Below are 21,410 nucleotides of genomic sequence, written 5' to 3'. Positions count from 1 at the left end.
TCTTGGATTCATGAGCCCTGTGTGGTCTGCCATGGAAACAAAAGTAAAACAGAAGTATGAAGTCTTATTTTGTTTATAATTATTAAAATTATTTTCAACTGCTCTTCCAACAACTGTTATCAGCTTAGAGGTCACTTGGTAATATTAATAGCCTCAAAAATAAACAAACAGTAAATACATGATAACTGGGAAATATTTTACAATATTTGGTTTTCTAAACTCACATAAATGTTAGGTGAACATTTTCACTGCTTCACAATACCTTTGGAAATATTAAAGTTTATGAAAATGTCAGGTGTCAAAACAGTAGTGGTAACAGAGGCAAAACTCTGAGGTAGTTTGCTAGTGCCTCCCCCTCCTCTACACCCTTGGCCTTCCGATGTGTGGGGCCCTCACCGCACCAGCTGGGGTGTCTGAGTGCCCACTTGCTCTCTGCACTCTGAGCTACCTCATCAGGCGGAAGAGCTGGCTGGGACCTTTAAGCACTCTCCAGTGGGCAGAGAGCCTTCCAGGGTGTGAGAGCTCCTGTCACTACTTGTGAATGCACACATCAAAGGGGACATTTTGCCTTAAGACTGAGGCCTGCCACCCCCCCCCCCCACAGGAGATGGAGCCCATTCCCTCACCTCCACGACGAGCTGGAGATCGTCCACATATCGCTCCTCAGTCTGAATCAGCTCATGAATGTAGCCCTGCCTTTTCCTCTCGATTGGCTGCATGGTGTCCAGCGTTTGGAGGTCGGCACACCCTATTGGGAAACAAGGTAGAGTTTCAAAATATTATTTTAGTTTTCTCTGTAGGAAGTAGACATTTATCAGCAGATGCACTGGGTTTACAAACATTGCCTTGAAAGAACTACACAGCATTTGCAAGAACGTCCGTGGGGTGGTGCACTCCTGGCCTGGGCTTAGTCCTCATGATGTGCTGTACACACTGTCCATGGCCCTCTTCTCCACATACAGCCATCTCACTCACCCTTCAGGTGTGGGTCATGTGATTCTACTTGGGGAAACCTTTCCATCCCTTGTTCCACTTACTCCCGGACTGCTTTTCTTTTGCGTTGCCATGGTATGGGTTTGTGTCTGTATTTTCACACTTCACACAATGTAATTTAAATTGCAGTTCACCTGTATGTAGTCAGAGTGCCATCTCTCCACTGGAGGTTAGGGACTGTGTCTAATACAGTTCTATAACATTGTTCTGACATAGTATTTTGAATAGAGTTTTGACCATGGAGGTCAGGAAATATTTGTTAAATGGTAGACTATTACGTTGGTCCCCAGGCCCATTTCTCACCTTTCCTTTGCTCCATTCCATACTGCAAGGAGGCCAACCTCACAAGCTCCTATTTTATTTGGCTACTACCTAGCTTTGGTCAATGAGGGGGGATCTGGCAGTAGTACGAACAGTACAGGCAGGACTAGGAAAAAATCCTCCTGCCACAACAGTGAGATGATCATAAAGAATTGAAATGCTGGGCTTGCATCTCACATAAATTTGGACTTTAAGAATTCCCAAACTAAATAGACGTCACCAGAGAAAATAAAATCACAGCAAAGAAAGCAGACGAACCAGATACTAACTAAAGGCAAACAATAAAATCAACTATACACAAAAGCAGTCAAAGAAACACAAAAGAGTACAGAATAAAAACACCTAACATATGAAGAATGGAGGAGGAAGAATACGAAGGGAGAGAAATAAAGAATTATCAGACTGTGTTTATAATAGCATAATAAGAGAGTTAAAGTTAGATGGTTAGATAGTAAAGAAGCTACCCTTGAACCTTTGGTAAGCACAAGTCTAAAGCCTGCAATGGCAATAAGTACGTATCTTTCAATAATCATCCTAAATGTAAATGTACTGAATGAACCAATCAAAAGACACAGAATAATAGAATGGGTAAAAATGCAAGAACCATCTAAATGCTGCTCACAAGAGACACACCTCAAACCCAAAGACATGCACAGAATAAAATTCAAGGGGTGGAAAAAGATATTTCATGTAAACAATAGGGAGAAAAAAGGTGTTGCAAGTCTTGTATCAGACAAAATAGACTTCAAAACAAAGAAAGTAACAAGAGATAAAGAAGGACATTACATAGTGATAAAGGGCTCAGTCCAACAAGAGGATATAACCATTATAAATATAAATGCACCCAACACAGGAGCACCAGCATATGTGAAACAAATACTAACAGAACTAAAGGAGGAAATAGAATGCAATGCATTCATTCTAGGAGACTTCAACACACCACTCACTCCAAAGGACAGACCAACCTGACAGAATATAAGTAAGGACACAGAGGCACTAAACAACACACTAGAACAGATGCACCTAAAAGACATCTACAGAACTCTACACCCAAAAGCTGCAGGATACACACTCTTCTCAAGGGCACATGGAACATTTTCCAGAATAGACCACATACTAGGCCACAAAAAAAAGCCTCAGTAAATTCAAAAAGATTGAAATTCTACCAACCAACTTCTCAGATCACAAAGGTATAAAAATAGAAATAAATTGTACAAAGAAAATGAAAAGGCTCACAAACAGAGGCTTAACAACATGCTCCTAAATAATGGATCAATAAGCAGATTAAAACAGAGATCAAACAATATATGGAGACAAATGACAACAACAGCACAAAGCCCCAACTTCTGTGGGATGCAGTGAAGGCAGTTCTAAGAGGAAAGTATGTAGCAATCCTGGCCTATTTAAAGAAGGAAGAACAATCCCAAATGAATAGTCTAAAGTCAAAATTATTGAAACTGGAGAAAGAACAAATGAGACCCAAAGTCAGCAGAAGGAGGGACATAATAAAGATCAGAGAAGAAATAAATAAGATTGAGAAGAATAAAACAATAGAAAAATAAAACAATAGAAAAAAACAAAATAGATAAACCCCTGGCTAAACTTATTATGAGAAAAAGAAAATCTACACACATAAACAGAATCAGAAATGAGAAAGGAAAAATCATGATGGACACCAAAGAAATACAAAGAATTCTTAGAGAATACTATGAAAATCGATATGCTAACAAGCTGGATAGGCTAGAAGAAATGGACAACTTCCTAGAAAAATACAACCTAGAAAAAGACTGACCAAGGAAGAAACAGAAAATCTAAACAGACCAATTACCAGCAAAGAAATTGAATTGGTTATCAAAAAACTACCCAAGAACAAAACCCCTGGGCCATATGGATTTACGTCAGAATTTTATTGGACATACAGAGAAGACATAATACCCATTCTCCTTAAAATTTTCCAAAAAAAAAATAAATAAAGAGGAGGGAATACTTCCAAACTCATTCTATGAATCCAGCATCACTCTAATACCAAAACCAGGCAAAGACCCCACCAAAAAAGAAAAATTACAGACCAATATCCCTCCCTGATGAACACAGATGCAAAAATACTCAACAAAATATTAGCAAATTAAATTCAAAAATACATCAAAAGGATCATACACAATGATCAAGTGGGATTCATCTCAGGGATACAAGGATGGTACAACATTCAAAAATCGATCAACATCCACCACATCAACAAAAAGAAGGAAAAAAACCACATGATCATCTCCATAGATGCTGAAAAAGCATTCGACAAAATTCAACATCCATTCATGATAAAAACTCTCAATAAAATGGGCATAGAGGACAAGTGCCTCAACATAATAAAGGCCATATATGACAAACCCACAGCCAACATAATACTTAACAGCGAGGAGCTGAAAACTTTTCCTCTGAGATTGGAAACAAGACAGGGATGCCCACTCTCCCCATAGTACTGTTAGGTCCTAGCCACAGCAATCAAACAAAACAAAGAAATACAAGTGATCCAGATTGGTAAAGAAGAAGTCAAACTGTCACTATTTGCAGATGACATGATATTGTACATAAAAAACCCTAAAGACTCCACTCCAAAACTACTAGAACTAATATCTGAATTCAGCAAAGTTGCAGGACACAAAACTGATACACAGAAATCTGTTGCTTTCCTATACACTAACGATGAACTAGCAGAAGTGAAATCAGGAAAACAATTCCATTCACAATTGCATCAAAAAGAATAAAATACCAAGGAATAAACCTAACCAAGGAAGTGAAAGACCTATACCCTGAAAACTATAAGACACTCTTAAGAGAAATTAAAGAGGACACTAACAAATGGAAACTCATCCCATGCTCTTGGCTAGGAAGAATTAATATTGTCAAAATGGCTATCCTGCCTAAAGCAATCTATGATTCAATGCAATCCCTATCAAATTACCAACAGCATTCTTCAATGAACTGGAACAAATAGTTCTAAAATTCATATGGAACCACAAAAGGCCCCAAATAGCCAAAGCAATCCTGAGAACGAAGAATAAAGCAGGGGGCATCTCGCTTCCCAATTTCAAGCTCTACTACAAAGCCACAGTAATCAAGACGATTTGGTACTGGCACAAGAACAGACCCATAGACCAAATGAAGAGAATAGAGAGTCCAGATATTAAGCCAAGCATATATGGTCAATTAATATATGATAGAGGAGCCATGGACATACAATGGGGAAATGACGGCCTCTTCAACAGTTGGCGTTGGCAAAACTGGACAGCTACATGTAAGAGAATGAAACTGGATCATTGTCTAACCCCATACACAAAAGTAAACTTGAAATGGATCAAAGACCTGAATGTAAGTCATGAAACATAAAATCCCTAGAAAAAAAAAGGCTAAAATCTCTTGGACATAAACATGAGCAACTCCTTCATGAACATATCTCCCTGGGCAAGGGAAACAAAAGCTAAAATGAACAAGTGGGACTATATCAAGCAGAAAAGCTTCTGTACAGCAAAGGACACCATCATTAGAACAAAAAGGCATCCTAAAGTATGGGAGAATATATTCATGAATGACAGATCCGATAAAGGGTTGACATCCAAAAAGCTTATGCACCTCAATAAACAAAAAGCAAATAATCCAATTTAAAAATGGGCAGAGGATCTGTACAGACACTTCTCCAAAGAAGAAATTCACATGGCCAACAGGCACATGAAAAGATGCTCCACATCGCTAATTATCAGAGAAATGCAAATTTAAACCACAATGACATATCATCTCACACCAGTAATGATGGCCACCATCCAAAAGACAAACAACAACAAATGTTGGCGAGGATTTGGAGAAAGGGGAACCCTCCTACGTTGCTGGTGGGAATGTAGATTAGTTCAACCATTGTGGATAGCAGTATGGAGGTTCCTCAAAAAGCTCAAAATAGAAATACCATTTGATCCAGGAATTTCACTCCTAGGAATTTGCCCTAAGAATGCAGGAGCCCAGTTTGAAAAAGACATATGCACTCCTATATTTATTACAGCACTACTTACAATAGCCAAGCAATGGAAGTAACCCAAGTGTCCATCAGTAGATGAATGGATAAAGAAGATGTGGTACGTATATACAATGAAATACTATTCAGCCATAAGAAGAAAACATTTGGAACATGGATGTACCTGGAGTGTATTATGCTCAGTGAAATAAGCCAGGCAGAGAAAGAAAGTATCAAATGATTTCACTCATATGTGGAGTTTAAAAACAAAGAAAAAACTGAAGGAACAAAACAGTAGCAGACTCACAGAACCCAAGAATTGACTAAGTTACCAAAGGGAAAGGGACTGGGGAGGATGGGTGGGAACAGAGGGATAAGGGGGAAAAAGGGGTATTACTATTAGCAGTCATAATGTAGAGGGGGGGGCGTGGAGGGCCTTACAACACAGAGAAGTCAAGTAGTCATTCTATAGCATCTTACTACACTGATGGACAGTGACTGTAGTGGGGTATATGGGGGGGACTTGATGATGGGGGGAGTCTAGTAACCATAATGTTGTTCATGTAATTGTAGATTAATGATACCAAAAGAAAAAAAAAAGTTCTGGATCAGACACAGTGCCCTCTCCCATCTCCAGAAGCCCAAGATCCCTGTTTATTGCTCTATTTTAGCTCCTGCAAAGGACAGACAAAACAAGCATGTATTATATATGTTTTTGAAAATAAAAGAATTCCCAAACTGATGAATTAACACAAACATTGGTCCTGGCTGGTGATACCCTTAGGGTGTTTGGCCAAAGAAAATGTACAACTGGTCTGGAGGGTCACTCTAATAACACTGGTTCCACAGGATTTCTAGAGGAAAACCAAGTCTCACTAAAGATGAGCTCAAAGTAAAGAATTAGAAAATGCAAGGAATGATGCACTATAAAAAAAAAATGAGGATCAGAAGTCCAAGAACATAAGGTAATAGAACAAATTGTGTTAAAAAAATATCGATGTTTAAAATAACTCAAGACATATATGAAAGGTTTGAAACCATAAGCAGAATCTATAAAAAAAGGACAGGCAGATTTGAAAAAGAAACAAATAAAAATGGCAAATATTACCATGGAAATAATAACTAATAATAACTAAGAAAATAAGAAATAATAATACCTAATCACACATCTGAGGAGTTAGTAAATTTCAAAACAGATTTGAAGAAATTACTTAGAATGCAGCCCAGAAAGACAAAAATATGGAAAATACAAAAATGGAAGTTAAGAGGCACAAAGAACAGAATGACAAAGTCCAACATACATCTAATGGGAGACTAGGCAGGGAGAATAGAAAGAATGGGAAGAAGTAATACTGAGATTATAATGGTTGAAGTTTTCTAGAATTGATGAACGATGCAACTCCACACATGCAAAAGGAACTTCTGATTAGGGAAAAAATAAGAATAAATCCATAGCTAGACCAAAAAACACCAAGGGGAAAAAAATAATTAAAATACAATAACTACACAGTAATCAGACTACAATAGCAATTAGACTGGCTGCACACAGCTCAGCACAACAATAGGAGGTGTTGAGAAAAAGTGACTGTCAAATTAGAATTCTCATTATACTACCATTCATGGATGAGGGAGAAGACACTTTCAGGCAGAGTTTGAGAGCATTTACCACTATTGTGTGGTGTGAGTAAAGAAACTATTATGAAATGTATTTCAGGGAAAAGGGAATTGAATAAGAAGGAAAAAATGAGATGTAAGGAGCGGTGGAAACAAAAAAGGAAAAGGCATGGTGAGCAAAAATACTAGTAAATATATGAAAAAATCAAAACAATTATTGATGGTATAAAATAATAATAATGACAGCTAGTGAGTATAAACTCAAGGGTGAATTTTAAATACACCTTAAAATCATTTTTAAACACACACAATAAAACAATAATAAGAGGAGGAGAATCACTAGAAATAAAGCATCCCACTAGCATTGATCACAAGGTGGTAGATAAACTGATCCAATTTAGACTTTGTTGAGGTAAACACACACGTTAAAAATAGAAAGGTAACTACTCAAAAACTAGACAAATAAAACTTCTATACCTGTAAAGGGATATGAAATAAATTTGATGAAGGCAGAAGAAGTCCTGTGTATGTAAAGCAAAAGAAGAAAGAAAATGTACAGTAAATAGAAAATGTAAGATAGATACAAATAAAACCATTCAAGAACTCTAATAAATGTAAATGGCTTAAATCTGTCAGTTAAGACATATTCTAGATTGGATTTAAAACTTCAGTTAGATGCTGTTTACAAAGACACTTGATACATAAAGTTATAGAGAGGTTAGAAGTAAAGGTTGGAAAAACTACATATTTACAAAATATAAAAAATGCAGCTGGGGTTGCCTTATTAGCAACAGACAAAATAGCTTTTCAAGGATCTGTATGTCATAAACAATTTAGGGAGATACAATAATTCTGACCTTATTTGCAACCAATAGGAGAGCCTCAAAGTGTAAAATTCAAAAGTAACAGAATTACCTCCCAAAAAAGAGAAAAAAGAAGAGGTGGAAAAAAACCCTGAAAAATCTATAATCAAAGTGATTCTAATATCTCTCTCTCTCAATACAAATTAGTAAGAATATGAAATATTTGAACACTATGTAAAAGCTTAATATAAATAACACATACACAAGAGAATACACATCATTTTCAAGCACCCATGGAATTAATTTCAACAAATACCAAAGAGTCTCCATTACTGTGTAAAAACATTTTCTGATTATAGCTGGAAGATCATACATAAAATTATTTAGCTTCCTAAAACCCCCAGGTAGCTTTCTCTGTTAGCACAAGGCATCCCATTTCACTTGATCTACGACTAGCATTTGTAAGAGCTGATCACGCCCTTCTCTTTAAAATCCTTCCTGGCTTCTAGGCCGCCACCTCGTTTCATATCGTCCTACCTCACTGGCCACTCCTTCTTGGTTTCATTTCTTGATTCCTCCTCAAATCCCCAGACTTAACATCAGAACCCCAAGGCTCAGTCTTTGGAGCTCTTCTGTGTATTCCCAGCCTTGCTGATCCCGTCCAGTCTCATGGCTTCAAATATCACCCACCTACTGATATGCTCACAAATCTATACTCCAGCCAGAATCTCTCCTGAACTCCACCGTCTGTTCTACTGCCTGCCCAGCATCTCTGCTTGTACCTGAAGGTGAGCGAAGGCAACACATTCCACACCAAACTCCTGATCTTCTTCTCCCAACCGGATCCTTCTTTGAGTTCCACCTCAGTTAATGGCAATTCCATCTCTCTGGTTGCTCAGGTCAAAATCTTTGGAGACATTTTTGATACTTTTCCTTCTTCTCACACCCACAATCAATCCACCTGTTACCCCTAATCTGACTTCTCACCACATCCGCTACTGTCATTCTGATCAAGCCACCACTGTTCACCTAGATTATTGAACCAGCCTCCAAATGTGTCTCCTTGCCTCTAACCCCATCCTGACCCCACCACCTGCGTTAGTCTACGAAGTCAGTTATCCTGTTAAAACGTACCAATCATGTCACTCCTTTGATTAAAACCCTTCAAGGGTCCTCAATCAAAGCAAAAGCCAAAGTTTTTAAAAACAGCTCCCAAGAACCTAAAGTCTCCCCTGTTTATCATCTGTCCTCATTTCCCCCTCTTGCTCCTCCCTCTGTTCCAGCCACACTGGCCTCTATACTGTTCCTCAAGCATTTCAGGCATGCTCCTCCTTGGGGCCCTTTGTGTGCTGTTCCCTCTGCCTCAAATGATCCTCTGGATATCCACATGGCTTCCTCCAGATAGCCCTCAAGTCCTTCAAGTCTTTGTTCCAATGTCACCATCTCAGAAAGGCTTTATCTGAGTAGCTTCTTTAAAACTGAAAACCTGCTGGATCTATATCCTCTCCTGTTCTGACTCACTCCCTTTATTTTTCTAAGATGCTACATACTTATTCATTTTATTTGTTTTCCATCTTTCAAATGTTAGCACCAAAAGAGAAGAAATTTTTGTCTATTTTATGATCTGTTATTCCCCAGTGTCTACACACAGTAGGTCTTCAACAAGTACTCATAGAATGTGATTACGAAGATAAACTTTGAGCTGCAGGAAATAGTACATTGATATTAATTATAGGTGGTCAGAGAGAATGATGAAAATATCCTGGTAAGTTCTTTCTGGTAGAAAGGAAGTATGGGAAAGTAAGAAAAATGAGAGCTCATAGCAACTATCAGGCCAAAATTTCCAGAGGAATAATTAGTGGTGGACTCAGTCACAAGATCCCCCACACCTGTGGGAGGATGTAGAGACTGAGAGAGAAATTCTGAATAATGAAAACTCTGTGTCCTATTATAGTTGGGAACCACAGTTCTAAATTATAAGCAGCAAACAGTAAACAGGAGAGAGAGATCTGTGAAGATTCCCAAAGGTAAAGGACAAAAGACAATTTGTGATGACTAATGCAAACAGGGTCTGTTCAAATTATGTCATAAAGCCCCCAAAAGTCCTTGCCCTTCTGAGGAGGGCAGTGCCACTGAACAATGCTATTCTCTGTGTGTCCAAATTAAGCAGTCAGAGTACCACATAATGGTTTTCAGTCTCACTGTGTTTAAGTTCAGTGAAAAGAGGTGAGTTTAACAGTAAATCCAGATTACTATCCTGTGTGCATTTGCTGAAGGTTGTCTTTAATACTGAAGTTTTATCAGGGCACTAGGAAATTACTGGATATCTTATTTGTAAAAGAATAGCATTTTGTCCACTTGGCAAATATTAATTGAGCACAAACTATGTACTAGGTAGCATGCTCCCACCATGAAGCCACAGACATTCATGATTTTATTTTTGGAAATTCAATATATTGATTTGGGCCTTCATAAATCCCTTAAGTCTCATCTGCAATGCAGGTATTACCATTATGTATATGTGTGTGTACAATATTATTCCTTGTTCTACATCTGAGGCTAAGGTTTAGAAGGATGAGGTGGGAGAATCAAGATTCAAAGCAAACCTCCCATTGTACTTCCCACTACACACATTGTATCAACGTTTCTGATTTTATCACTAAGTGATTTTGTCTTTTGACGACAGCATTAATACAGCTAGGCACATCATTCATAATTTGTTGTTCTTGTTTAAAACAAAGTTTAAAAAGCGATTATGAAGACTAATAAAAAATTAAGCAAAGATTTAAATAGACCTATCTCCAGAGAAATACACAAATGGTCAAGAAAACAGGAAAAGATGCTCCATGTTATTACTGATCAAGGAGATGTAATTCAAAACCACAACGAAATGTTACTTCACAGACAAGGATGGCTATAATAAAATGTTGGGTAATAACAAGTGTTGGTAAGGATGTGGAGAAACAGTACACCTTGTACACTACTGGTGGAAATATAAAATGGTACAGCCACTAACAGTCTGGCAGTTCCTCAAAAAGCTAAACAAAGTAACATTTGACACAGCAGCTCCATTCCTAGGTATGTACCCAAGAGAAATGAAAACATCTGACCATACAAATGTTCTCAGCAGCATTGTTCATACTTGCCAAAGGGTAAAAATGACCAAAATGTCCACCAACTAATGAATGGATAAACAAAACTGTGGTAGATCCATATAATGTAATAATACTTGGTCATAAAAAGGAATGAGGTACTGATGCATGCTACAGGATGGATGTACCTTGAAAACAGTATGGTGATTTCACAAAAAACCAACACATTAACACTTTTTGAGGTGATGAAATATTCTATAATTGACAGTGACAATTTTGCACAACTCTGAACATGCTAAAAATCAATTTTACACTTTAAATGGGTGAATTTTATGGTATATATCTCATTAAGCTGTTACTGATAAAAACTATACTCTTCTGAACACTACTCTTACAGTCTTGTTATGTTCAGTCTTTGCCTCATAGAGAAAACACCGTACCGCCACTGATTTTACCTTTTCATTGGTGCAAGTGATGGTTATACTGCAGGCACTTCCTTATTATGAAAACGGTGACAGAATTAGCACACTAGTGTAGAGGTTAAGAGCATGGACTCCAGAGCCAGGTCATTGGGGTTTAAACCCAGCTCCACTACTTACTAGCTATGTGAGAAGTTTATTTAACTTGGACAAGTGTTTTAATTTCCCTATTTGTAAAAAGAAGATCATGAGGTAAAATATTTGAGGACTTTAGAAAAGTACCTAAATTAGCAAATGCTCAATGAAGAGCACTTTCCTGCTTTTTACTGGTATGAGCAATGGCTGTACTGTCAGAACTTCATTGTTTTATAAAAAATGGCAGCAATATTAGCACAACAATCTCTTTATTCTCTTAAACCTGTTTCCTGTCTCCATGGGTTCCTTTCATTCTTCAACCCTTAACTGCTGATATCCTCAAAGGCCTGATTTTCTCTCCAAGTAATCTAATTTACTTTCATTGGCTCAAAAACTGTTAATATGCATTTATTCCACCAGTTGTGGAACATCTGATGCTGTGTATCTTAATCATATCTGACTACCTGCTGGACAATTCTATCTGGGTGTACCACAGGTACTTTGCAGGCAAAACCACTCATCTTCTTCCCCCAACTCTGACTCTTTACGATAGTGGTTGGCACCATTACTCCACCCTGTCACCAAGATACAAACCTCGGAATCAAACTTACTCTCCCACCTTCCCCACATCCCATCAATCCCTAACTCCAGCCAATATTCCCTCAGAAAGAATTCTTAACTTTGTTTCATTTTTTTCTCGACCTTGGCTTCATATCAGAATCATATGGAGAGCTCTGAAAAAGCCCCATGCCCAGTGTACACTTTAGATCATTTAAATCAGGACTCAGGCATCAACACTTTTTTAAAGCTTCCCTGGCGATTCCAATGAGCAGCTAAGCTAGACAATCTCTGATTTAGACCTTGGTCTGCCTCTCAAGCCTCAACTTTCACTGTTCCTGGCTTTGCACGTCTACTCCAGCAATAATGAACCGCTTATCATCACTTCCCCTGCTCCACCCATGCTATTTCCTGTCTTTATCCTACTCTCCACCATCCCAGTTCCCCACCCCCCAATCTGGCTTACTCCTACTTTATGGATCTCGTAGGTGCCTCCTCCAAGAAGTCTTCTCTAATTCACCAACCTATAGCTGAATTAGGTGTTCCACTTCTGTACTCTCTTGGTGCCCAGTATGTATCTATCACCCTGTTTAGCATGTTGTTTTACAATTATCTGCCTATGTGTCTCATCCCCTGTGACTAGGACTATTTGACACTCATTTTCATACTCTTGGCACTTAGTACTCTGCTTGGCCTTATGCAAATGCTTCCTGTATGTTAGCTGAATGACTTTCCAGAGGTAAGGAAAGATGACTTTCCAGTTTTAGGGAAAGAGTTTGTTTATGCCACTGATGGATGGGCTGGATTTGGATCTGTATTTTTTTTTTCACTCAAAATGAAACCACCAACTTAAATTTAAGTGTAATACTCTGTTTAACTTTGTTGCCCCTAAGCATTCACCATAGTTTCTTTTATATAGACTCTTATTTTGTATTAAAAATGTCTATTCTATATTTGCAATGAGTACTGCCTTGTAAGTTCCCTCAAATCATTTCAGAAAAGTTTTTTTAAAAAATTGTAAATGAAATAAAAGCCTATTATTATCCTAGATTATATTTTCTTTAACGTTCAAATCAAAATTTCTTTTGCTTTGAGTATCCCGGATCACTCTCTCCATCTTGAGCACCTAAAAATTTCTTTTGCCCCCTGTGATATAAACCAATATGCTGGCCTGTACCAGAGACTAAACCAAGGAAAAAGAGAAATTCCAAAGAAATTAAATCATGACTACACATAAACAATTAAAAATAAGTTCTAAAGGATGCTTCAAAAGAAATACACAATACAAATAATGTAGTTTGTGTCCTTTTAATAAACACACTTGCATAGTTATATTACAATTTTGTAAAAATAAAAATGGATTACCTCATGCCAAGCGTGCCCAGCATTTGCACAATCTCCATACCTTTAATACTATTTTCAAGACACACAAAATAAAAATTTAAGGCAAAAAACAGCACTTTGCAACAATTTAATAATTGATACATTACAGTAGCATTACAGCAGCGTCCAAAAATGCCACTTTAGGCAAAAGTCTCTCAGCATTTCCATTACAGATTCTATTTACAAGACTTTGTAACTTGGTAAAATTTATTCTAAGACAACTTGGCAAATAAAGCTTTGGACTGGAACTGGCATTTCTTTCTCTACTTTCCCTTCCCCCAGTGTCTTTATGTTAAACTATCAGAATTCATATTCTATTTTAAAACAACAGCAGTTACATTTTAAAAATGTATTGTTTTAAAATGATTCTTTAAAATAAAGTTGTACAGGAAACTATACAACTGTGAAGTTGATTTAAATTTTCTGAAAAATCAGCCTTGGTTGTAGGACTTATTTTTTCATTGCTCGAAGATCCATTACCTTTAATAACATACTTTAGAAATTATTATCACATACTGCAATCTTTAAATAAACAGGCATTTTGATTCTTTACCTTTGTGGGGTTGGTTTATTCCCATTTTTAAATTCTACGTTTCTGATAAACTCCTTCAAATGTTGCATTCTAAGCAAATTAAAAGATGCCTCTCATACAGAGTGAGGACAGAGCAAATATACGGCTGACTGTGAGGAACTGCAAAGGACTAAGTGCATGCACTTTTAAGAGGACTTAATTATTATTGTATGTTATACAATTTCCTTTACTTTCAGCTTTCTCTCAAATATATGGCAAAATACCTACACCAAGAAGTGACATTTCAGTAAATACAGTAAATTTATTTTCCAAACATTCAGCTTAAATATGCCATAATGTGATATAGTCCATAGGTACCTGATGAATACATTATTTTCAAATTGATAGCAGATGCTAAGCACTACCTGGATGGCACTCTTAATAATCTATTTTATCAGTGTAAAAGTGAAGAGATCTGAATTATAAAAATACCTTTGAAATAATTTATCAGTGTATTAGACAAGCCCAAATTTAAAATTATAGAGAGAAAATGTTATGTCAAGTTGTGTGGTTAATTAACAGTGTTTTTATTTCTAACTTCAGGGTTTAAAATGTAAAGTAACTGTGATTAATCTGAACCCAACTAAAGAGGGAAAAAGCAGTAAGCTCAGAAAATAAAAGGCAAGATCAAGTAATCTGTACAATTTGGAAGATCAGCTGAATTCACAAGGACTCAATCTTTGCATTGTCTCCTGTAGTGACTACAGGCAAATCTGTTATTCTACCTGTGAAGTGTATTATTGCTTTCCTATTAATGTCATACTTTATAAAAGTATCATGATAACATCAAATGCTAAAAACTGAGGTTGTCTAACTGAAAATCCCTACTCCAGGGAGCACACATATAATCACCATACATTCCAATAATGTGAAGTGTTGTGGAACACGGACATTTAAAATTTGTGAAATTCTAGCTAAACTGTTGATTCTCAAGTGCTGTAAATGATTTAGGCAATATATGACTGAATTATTCATTCATAATGTATAGGCACATTAACATAAATATTGCACAAAATATGCCTCTAACCTAAACTCAGAGATATAAAAACATATTTCACTCTCCTCAAAGAACTCTGTGAGGAAATAAGACTCTGATTGTATGTACACTTTTCCTGATAATACTTTGACATTCATGAACAGTAGACTGCACTGCAATCTGTAAACATTTTAAATTGCATACACTTCATTGATTTTCAAATACAATTTAATACTGTCTACTAAAACCCCTTTTTGTTTCAGCTAAGTATTCTCATTTATTAGTTTATAATAATTTGTATCTTTAAAGTGTTTTCATTCAAGGAAAAGAAGTAAATTCCTATGCCAAAGTAGCCAATACGGTTCAAGAGGAGAAATTAGTTAGAGAATTCTGGTAGTAAAATCAATCTTCTAACCTCAAAGCAGCTTCAAGGACATACAGCAGGAATGCCAGCACTCACACATCTTTCCTTAACTCAAATTCATTCTTGACTAGACAGAGCCTGTATGCCTGCTTCAGGGGCATTCAAAACCCTGCAAGGATTCCTTATGATTTTTACTAAATATATTAAGAAGAATGTCAACCAGTGTCCTTTTGTGACCTGGGGAATTTAGTTACCTAATTAAATAGATAACATGGATTTTGACTTTAAAATATATTATAGATACGAATATTTTATCTAGCTAAGGAAGGTTTCATATCTCACAGTCAACAATGGGACACTTTCATTCCTGAGAAATAATTCATGTTTAGGTCATCAATACAGATGTAACAACTAACTGCTGCAGCATGAGGTACGGTCTCTTCATTAGCCCTGAGCCCACAGATCCTGGGAGAACTACCACAGTACGCTGCTCATTCTCAGGCAGCTAAAACATGAACACTGTGCACATACTGCTGTGGCAGATCGCCTTTCTCTTCAATGAGATAAGAAAAGCTACCCAAAGTGTACTGCTCCCACCCCGAAATACACAGAAAAATAGAGAAAAGGTTATTTCCAGTTCTTGGCCTTTAAACACATTTAAATACTGGCAGATGAGGAACTAGGAGAGTAAACAGTGCATTTTTGGGGGACAAATCACATATTAAACCAATTAAAAGCTCACTGTGGTTAGGATTCGATCAAACATAATAGCAAACATATGCAAATTTTACCTGAACTCTGTAATGACTATACGTGTTGCAGTAACATTAGTAAAGCATGGCAGCCCATTCCAAACCAGCGAGAACAGTTTGTGCAAATAGTGGGTCTTTGTGTGTTTGAACTCCCACCATGTGAGGGCAAACTCAATATGCATGCTAATGACCTACAATTACCAAATTAAAAAAGAAGAAAAATGCTAAAGGATGCCAGAGTGAACAGCAGGGAAAGCCACACAAAGACCCACTATCCTTTAACTTGTTACAAATAAATTTTAACTGTAAATTAGAAACACAAAGAAATAATCACAAGTGGCTCTAACATTCAAACGAAGTTAATGAATTGTGTAGGAAATATTTGATCAGGGCTGCCTGCCCTGCCTCCACGCTAGAGTCAAACTTGGATAGTGGGTCTCTGGGGTGCTTTCACACTGGAAGACAACATTGGGTCCTATAAAAAGAAAAATGAGGAATAAAATGAACATAAAGCAAATTAAGTGGGCAAGAAAAAATTAAACTAATCACATGCAACATCAACTAAGCAAATTTGAACTATTAAAATTCTTAACCTTTAAAAAAATATCCTAATTACATAATAAAATGAAAATAATATTTGTAAGAGCCCAAGAAACACAAATGGCAATCTAAAATTTAACCATGTTTCACTGACTCATATACTCCTGGCTGTTCTTCCTTTAGAACAGCTTTTATCTATTCTTTACATTCCTGATTATATAAGAGTTAATCGGAAAAAAGTGTTCTACCACTGGAAAACAAGACAGACAGCAACAGAGCAGTTGGAAAACTGCCACTTTATATCACAGACACTATGAAAGCCAATCGTTCTGACACACTGGATGGCCTCCGGGGATCCCTAGTCAAAGACCTTCAGACCCAGTAGGTCTGGAAACTGTCTTCCCCTCTCAGGTCTAGGAAAGACGCCTAAGGTATTTCTGACTAATCACATAAACGGGCGAACACTGAAAACTGCCAAACCACCAGCAGAGCTTAAAAACGGTCCTTCACTTAGGCAGCCCAAGTTTTAAAAATGTCTTTGCCACTTCTGAAACCCTGAGGCATTTTTGGGAATGTTCAAACCATAAAAAACAGGACTCTTCTCAGCTCCAAATTGGGAAATTTCGTTGCTTTACCTAAAGGAAAGTCCTCCAGGATGAGAACTATCTTCACAAGCTCTGAAGTGAAAATAATGCACTAATATTTCAAAGTTATAAATATAGTATAAAATAAATTTGTAGTACCTTCACTAAATCAAGCGTATCTTAGCTTTGGGTTACCATTTAAATGTTCTCAGAAACTAAATTAAAATGAAAGACTAAATCTTTTAGCTAATTTCACAAGAATGATAACAATATATATCATGATGTATTTTATAAAAAAAAATCAAAAGGGTAGGGAAAAGTGACATCCATTCTATAAAGATAAAAAGTATTTCCAAGTATGGTTTACTAATTTATTACTAATCCATGACTACTGTCAAATTAAGAAAGGCTAGGTAACTATCAAGAGATAATTTTATGTACTACAAAATTTCACACTTTGAGATCTGGACCCTTGTTCTAAAAAACAGTGAAATAGGTCTTGATTCATGTGTCCCCTGTGGTATGAGTTATCTAAAAAAAAAATCACCTAATGAGAGTTTTACAAACAGTTTAAGCAGGTTTTTGAGTTTTTTCTAATATGGATGATGTGTACATATGTGAGAAATAAATGAAAAGTTTGCAAAAATAATAGCACCTGTATACAAATGGGTAGTTTTGAATATGTGAATAGGTTAATACTAGCTGTTCTTTATTAAGCTGAAAAAGATTATTGGAGGCAGGAAAGAGGACTGTGGTAAAGGGAAACTGCAGTATAGACTGCTGTTCTTCAAAAAACCCACAAAAGAATTATAAATTTTTTCAGATAATGTCTAATAGTAACAGCCAAAGCTAGGAAAAACGTATTTAAAATAAAGCAGTATAATTTCTGATCTTGCAAAAAGCTTCCTTTTCCATTTTCTTATTCTGAACATGCATTTGTTAAGAGCGCTGAGTTTAAGATCTGACCACAACAGTAATGGACACAGTGCTGCATATTAAAGCTTTTGTACTAGTTGAGCACTAAAAGTTTGGTATTACTCACACTGTTGACTTGGATCTGTGTCTGTCGTCATCTTAACATAGTTTGAAGGAAAGAGACCCGTCACCCCGTGTATTTCTCCTTGCCACCAGTCAGGATCGTCTTTGTTCAAAACATTAATAAGTTGTCCCTTGGAGAAATTTAGCTCATCTTCATTATTTGCTATATAGTCGTACATAGCAATCACCTGGCACACTACAAGAGAAAGAACAAAATAACAAATTAGACAAAGTTAATTATGCTGACAAGGATCTCCTGCTAAAATTCTATTAGTATTTAAGTTACTCAATATTAAATGTCAAAATAAGGCTAAAATTTCCCTTCAGCTGCTCTTTTCCACCCCTCCTTTCCCTATTCCCCCATACAAAACAAGAATTCCCAACTACACAAAAATCCACGGGAACTATTTTGCTTTAAGTAAGTTTAATGATATTACAATTCCATCATTTGGAAAAATCTCAAGGAGTGAAGCAGTTCAAGCATCACTGAACAGTTGGCTGTTTTTTACAAAGAACTTTTTAGAAAGAAAGTTCTCTTTGTAACATTTATTTTAGGTAGAGGTAAGGAAAGGACAAACTAGAGTTGACTAATTTAGTAAGTTGCTGAGTTTTAACAACACTTCTCTTAAGATAAAATACAAGTAAAACTACTGCCATACCAGGATGAAAGGCAGGTGTAGTTCTTTCACTACTTGGACCCAAAAGTTTAACATGACTGGCAGGAAACCATCCTTTTTGTCGTTTTTTTCCTCTGGCCTATAAAATTACCAAAGAGAATAGGAAAGATGAGATTAAAATCAATATTGAGACATAAAATAAAAATGAAAAAACCCTGGCTGTGTAGTAAAGAATTTAAACTTGCCCAAAGACAGGTCTGGCCTTGGCCTTTGGCTCCTAGGAGGTAACCTCTAAACCTGTGGTACGTCCTGACTGACAAAAGTGTCTTTGTTTATCTGGGGCCTTGACTATGCATTATAGTCTAACACTGTGACTTCTGGTGGGTGCTCTGGGTCACACAGTATGAATTCAACCTCGAGAGGAACTGGAGACTGAGTTTAGCCATACGGGCAGTCAGTCATGTCTACACGATGAAGCCCCAGTAAACACTCTGGATACCAAGACTTGAGGGAGCTTCTCTGCTTGGCAATGCTCCTCCATGTGTACTGTTGCAAGGAGGAGTTAATGCTGTCCATGACTCCACCGGGACAGGACAACTGGAAGCTCCGTATTTGGAATCCTCCTGAACTCTGCCCCATATATCTCTTCCCTTGGCTAATTTTAATGTAGATCCTTCTGCAATAATAAAACATAACTAATTATAATAGCTTTCAGTGAGTCCTGTTAGTCCTTCTAGTGAATTACTGAACTTGAGAGAGCTTATAATTTGTATCAGAAGTGAGGATGGTCTTCGAGACCCCTGAATTCTGGATTGGCCTTTCAGGTCACTATTAAACAACTGGAAGATTCCACATGCATCTCAAAGTGCTGTTAAAAATGGTATTTATAGAAGTCTATTTTGAGATCTTTTGGGCTCAGAGTTCTCTTCATATTTCACACAAGTAATATTTACAAACAAAAAAGACTTTTCTAGAATTGTCCTACTAAGTCCAAGTCTACATTTAAAATGGTGCAGTCACAGTAAATACCTTGTGGGGTTTTGCTAATAATTAATCAGAAGATTGCAAATAAACTTTTGGAGAGCCTTATTTCCCACTTAGTTGGGTTAATCTTCAAAACAAAACAGAAGGTGGAATTTCAGGGGGCTATCAAAGAAGATAATGCATTTTGAACCTCCACTGTTCTTCAGGAACTGAAGACTGATTTGCAAGAATGAAACTATATATTACACATATATTTTATACATATATTATTTACATATTTATATCTATATATTTATCAATCTTATATAAAAATACAAAATTATACTTATCATCTTTTAAACCTAAAATGCTTTTTACATAGTAAAGAAATTTTAGGAATCAGAAAAGAACTCTCTGTATCAAAACATATGCAATAACTGTCTGTTAATGTTTTAGGAAAAAACTAGGCTCATTTATGCCTGCATTTCCCTTCCTTGCACTGCTGTTTCAAAAATGTAAGACGATGGTGCACAGCATTTTCTCAGTACACAGCCTGGATCATGCTGCTTCTCCTAGACAAGAGACTATACTACAAGCCTGGGGTTATCCCAGGCAAAGGCGATACTATGCTTTCCTTTAAAAATACCTCTAAGTAGTATGATTTTAGGTGATCTAAATTTTTATTAATCTTTTTAATGAGCATGCATTACTTTTATAATAACACTGATAAATGTCATTTAGGGATTATTACCTGTAACTCCCCTTGCCACCACCCACTTGAATTTTTCTTTAAAATTAGTATTAACTGTCCTGGTGCAAGGCTAAGTTGTTCAGAACCAGAAGCCACATATGCCGAAGTAACTTGAGCAATCTCTGAAAAGAAGAAAAACAAGAAACTATAAATTCAAGACGATTAAACACTTTAGTAGTGGTTTAACTTCATTATTATACATACCAGGTTTCTTGTTTGATGTTCCAGATTTGCTAGCACTCCCAAAACTCTGTAAAGAAGAGATATATGGTTTTATCACTTCCCAACAATCCAGATGTAAAAGCACAAAGTTATTAGGAATTAGAGATTTCTATTTACTTCCCAGGATTCTTGTTTCTTTAAATGAAAACCAAAATGACAATTTTAACCTTAAATGAAGATCAAAATATATTAACCAAATAAGTTAAGAATCCAACACTTATGGGAGGATCTGGTCTGCTAAGAAAATACATTATACATAACCGGCTGATGCTGGCATCACTAACTCAGTAAAAACAGCTTGTTTTCTGATTATTTCCTGAATATTACACATGACTATCCAGGCGAAATATACCTCATTTATCAGGTTAGCATCAGTGTCCACCACATACAACATGTGTCCTGGATAATGTTACAGCATATATGAGTTTTGCTTCTGTTACACAGGAGGCAATGTTTTTATTTTTAATTTTTCTACCATTTCCTTGAACCTGACCTAAGAACAAAAATTTCATACCCTGGGGAGCAATTATGACCTCTGCTTGACCTGACAAGATAAGTTGGGCTAATCATGTTTCCTCTTTCAGGAATTTTTACAAGAAAAGAGAAGGGGTTAGAACTTTTTTGTGTTTGTGGACACAGCTGTAGTAAAAGAGTTGATGGTAGTTAAGAGTTAACACTGTTGAGTACTTACTATGTAACAGGTGCTATTTGAAC

The 21,410-nt window shown here is 36.5% G+C and overlaps 1 protein-coding gene across 13 annotated transcripts in view; it reads right to left on the bottom strand.

Moving 5' to 3' along the window:
• ITSN2 (intersectin 2) overlaps positions 1–21,410 on the bottom strand; it is a 115,004-nt gene that overhangs the window by 16,561 nt on the left and 77,033 nt on the right. For 12 of the 13 annotated variants that reach the window (XM_073215794.1, XM_073215797.1, XM_037005547.2 and 9 more), the window contains 5 exons: positions 20,679–20,724; positions 20,475–20,596; positions 18,803–18,899; positions 18,148–18,339; positions 627–748 (listed from right to left, as the gene is read on the bottom strand). In XM_073215794.1, coding sequence (XP_073071895.1) covers positions 627–748; positions 18,148–18,339; positions 18,803–18,899; positions 20,475–20,596; positions 20,679–20,724 — 579 coding nt within the window. Of the gene's footprint in view, positions 1–626; positions 749–13,227; positions 16,457–18,147; positions 18,340–18,802; positions 18,900–20,474; positions 20,597–20,678; positions 20,725–21,410 lie in introns of those variants that run through there. The other variant, XM_073215827.1, reaches the window with a different exon arrangement.

This window comes from Manis javanica, chromosome 1, assembly GCF_040802235.1.
Source record: "Manis javanica isolate MJ-LG chromosome 1, MJ_LKY, whole genome shotgun sequence".
NCBI lineage: Eukaryota > Metazoa > Chordata > Mammalia > Pholidota > Manidae > Manis > Manis javanica.
This window is presented reverse-complemented; position numbering and strand designations above follow the sequence as displayed.